This window comes from Humulus lupulus, chromosome 1 (assembly GCF_963169125.1).
Source record: "Humulus lupulus chromosome 1, drHumLupu1.1, whole genome shotgun sequence".
NCBI classification, from domain to species: domain Eukaryota; kingdom Viridiplantae; phylum Streptophyta; class Magnoliopsida; order Rosales; family Cannabaceae; genus Humulus; species Humulus lupulus.
In genome coordinates, this window is record NC_084793.1 from 141,626,913 (window position 1) to 141,630,725 (window position 3,813).

General features: G+C 32.3%; 1 protein-coding gene across 1 annotated transcript; it reads right to left on the bottom strand.

Moving 5' to 3' along the window:
- Window positions 1–661: 661 nt before the first annotated feature.
- On the bottom strand, window positions 662–1,711 carry LOC133822845 (uncharacterized mitochondrial protein AtMg00810-like). Its single transcript, XM_062255306.1, has 3 exons — window positions 1,498–1,711; window positions 1,256–1,379; window positions 662–866 (listed from the first exon to the last, which is right to left on the bottom strand). The coding sequence occupies exons 1-3, from the start codon at window positions 1,709–1,711 to the stop codon at window positions 662–664; spliced, it is 543 nt and encodes a 180-aa protein (XP_062111290.1).
- Window positions 1,712–3,813: the final 2,102 nt, after the last annotated feature.

Sequence of the window (3,813 nt, forward strand, 5' to 3'; positions counted from 1 at the left end):
TATTTATTGTATTTTGTTTTTATTCTGTTCATAAACAAGCCTCACGTTGACTAATTTTCAAAAGGTAACCTACTCAATGTGAATATATATAGCATTTCTGCATTAGTATTATATATGATAATTATCCAAAGACACGGTCTATAGAACTTAAAGGAGATAGCAAAAAGATAATGAGAGAAAAAGAGAGGCTAGAGTATATTACAAAAGGAGAGCAAAAAGCTTTAGGTTACAAAACTAATTAGCAAAACCTTTTATAAAAGGCAAAACATAGTGAAATAGCATTAATTAAGAAAAGACTAAAATACCCTCAAATAATAACTCTAAGACCCTCTCTCAAACTCACAATGCGACAACAATAAGCATCGAGAGTTTGCCTACTGAAAACTGAAAACGAGAAATAGAATGTGACTTAGTAAAGAAGTCACCAATCTGTAAAGAAGAATGAACAAAAGGCAAAGTGATAGTGACAAGCTTCAAGTGGTGACGAGTGAAATGACAATCAATCTCAATGTACTTGGTGCGTTCGTGAAAAACTGAGTTGTGAGCAATTTTGATGGCCCTCTTATTGTCACAAAGTGGGTTGAGAATGACATACACTCATATCTGCAAGCAACCATCTTAACTAAGCAACTTCCTTAGTAGTAGATGACATAGCGCGATACTATGCTTTAGTGGAAGATTGGGAGACAACTGTTTGTTTCTTACTTTTCCAATAGATAAAAGAATCACCCAAAAAGATGCAGAAACCAGTAACAGACTCTCGATCTATGGGATCACGACCATGATCAGCTTCAGAGTATGCACACAGCTCCAAGGAAGAAGTGGAGGTAAACAAAAAGCGTTGAAAGATAGTACCACAAAGATACCTCAAAATGTGAAGAACAATTGCACAGTTAACAGTGGTCTGAGACGGCCCATAAAGCACTTGATTGTAAGCCTACTTGGGTAATGAGCATTAGGAGAGGCAACAAATTGACTATAACAATGTGAGCAACAAATTGACAAATTGACTAACAATCTGAAATGTCAGGGCGAGTGATAATGAGATAAACCAAACTACCAACAATAGTGTGATACAAAGTAGGATCATGCAAGGGAGTGCCATCAGACGGAGAATACTGAACATTGAGCTCAGAAGGTTAGGCAATCACTTTTGTATCTATAAGACGAGCATGCTCAATGATGTCAATTGTATTTTGACTGAGAAAGAAGGTAGCCTTTTGGGGAGAAGGGAACATCAATACCTAGAAAATACCGAAGAGGACCCAAATCCTTCATCTCAAACTGAGAAGCTAATTGAGACTTTAACAATGCAATTCCATCGAAATCATCACCAGTGATGATCACATCATCAATATATAAGAAAAGGAGAATACGGCCTGCATCAGTACACTTAACAAATAGAGTTGAGTCATGATCACTAGAAAGATCAAAACCCAAGAGAAGCAATAACATTGGAGAACTTCTCAAACTATGCTCAAGGAGCCTGTTTGAGACCATAAAGAGCTTTTTTAAGCTTACAAACTTCTCCATTATTGTGAGGGACATCTGAAGGAGGAACCATATCGAATTGTTCATGTAAATCACCATTCAAGAAAGCATTCTTAAAATCCATATGAGATATATTCCATTGACGAAAAGTTGCTACTACAATAAGAGTATGAATAGTAGTCATTTTTGCAAAAGGAGCAAAAGTTTCCTCAAAATCCATACTATATTGTTGATAAAATCCCTTAGCCACCAATCTAGCTTTGTAGCGTTCAATAGACCCATCAGACTTGGTCTTGATTTTATAGACCCAACGAGAATCGATTGTATGTTTACCAAGAGGTAAAAATACTGAATCTCAAGTATCTGTCTTGTGCAAAGCTAAGAGTTTCTCATTCATAGCATGCTGCCAAAGAGGGTTAGTAATTGCGTCTTTATAGAATAAAGGATCAGAGAGACAATGAATAGACGCTAAAAATGAAGTGAAAGGAGTAGAATAAGACGAATAAACAAAATGTGGTAATTTGATAGACTTATAAGTGCATTGAGGATAACGAGGAGGACCCACAATATCAGAAGGATCTTGAACAACTGTAGGCAAAGGTGTATCAAAAATGTCAGGTTGCGAAGTACTTGTATCAATAGCTCGAGATCTGCGAGAGTAATGAAGAGGAAAGAGACTATAGGAGCAGGATAAGAGGTACTTTTATGCTTAGAGAAAGGATCAATGTGAATAAGATCTGATTTGGTCAAGTTGTGAGTAATACCAAGAATAGAAAAGAAAGGTATATGCTCAAGAAAAACAACATGATGAAATACATATAATGAAAAGTTGGATCAAAACAAGAGTATCTTTTTTCACCATCACCATAACCAAGGAACACACAAAGTGCAGAGTGTGATGACAGTTTTATATGCTCTACATTAGGACGAAAGAAAAAACACATAGTGTTAGGAATACATTTTACAGGATCATAAATATTTTCATGTATGTTTCATATATTAAACAAATTAACATATAAAACAACATAGAAACATGTTTTTAATGAATTTCATAAAATAAATCAAATAAGAGAGTTTAAGAATCTTACTTTTACACAACGGATATTGAGACTCTTTCCTTCACTCTCTCTAACTCGTGTTCCTTTCTATCGCACAGTAATGATAAGAGAGTGAACTGGATCTTCAAACTACATAGTCTTCCACAATTACCTTTGATCACCTAGACTAGGGTTGGAAATTCTCAACACATGAGATGGAAAAATTATGGAGAAGAAGAGTGTAGTGATGGGCGGCCACAATAGGTCTCTTTTGAGTCTAGGTTTTTGCTTAATCACGTTTTTTTTAAATCCTAAACTTAAGTACCTATTTATAGCAATATTTTAGGATTAATTCAATTTAATTAACTGATTAAAATAATAGCTTAAAAAATCATATATGGATGAATACTAGATATTTTGTCAAGTCTTGAGATTTTTCCATTTTTAAACTCAAAGCATAAAATCTTTAAATTTAAATACTATTATTTTCTATAATTATATAATAAAACAAAACAATAAATATAATATAATATATACTATAAACTGATTTATAATGAAATCTTATAAAGTTTATTAAAACTTTATATACATATATATAATTATAATTATATTTAAAAATACTAATTAATTAAATCATTTATTCAAATTAACTAATTATAATTTGAACCTTGATTTAATAATATTTATCAATTTGACACTAATTTGTCATAATTACTAAATTTTCCCAAATTTCTCTTTTATTCTCTAAATTCCACATTTTAGTAAAATTGTTCAAAATTGACACAAAACAATTTTGACAATCCTGATTGATAATTAAATTAATTAATCGAGACTATCTAGATGATTTAATAAAAAACATTGTGGGGATCATGGACCCATGAATTCAAGCTCCAATAAGTTACCGTAAAATTATTATCGAATAATTTCACTACCTTAATAATTCATACTGACTCCACTAAAGACTCGGAATTTCACTCTTGAACTTATAGAACACTTTACACTTAAAGTAAATACGTTATCCATTGTTACAACCATAATTTGTCATTAAATCCTCTATAGATGTTTTACAACTGATTCGGGTACAAATTATTGTTTTACCCCTCATTGTATTTTATCCTTAAATACCACTAAGTTCATTGTAAATGATATTTTCGCAAACTTTAATCACAGAAATGAGTACTCAATTATTTAACTTGTTGAACCAAATCATCATTTCACTTCTTGCTAGAAGCTATAGATGTTCATATCTATGATTAACACTCCCACTCAATTATACTACCAAGTC

Coding starts and splice junctions, on each gene's coding strand:
- LOC133822845 (XM_062255306.1), bottom strand. CDS start 1,711: ATGGATTTTGAGGAAACTTTTGCTCCTTTTGCAAAAATGACTACTATT. Junction 1,380..1,497: donor GCTTAAAAAAGCTCTTTATG/GTCTCAAACAGG, acceptor GTACTGATGCAG/GCCGTATTCTCCTTTTCTTA. Junction 867..1,255: donor AAGGATTTGGGTCCTCTTCG/GTATTTTCTAGG, acceptor TCACATTTTGAG/GTATCTTTGTGGTACTATCT.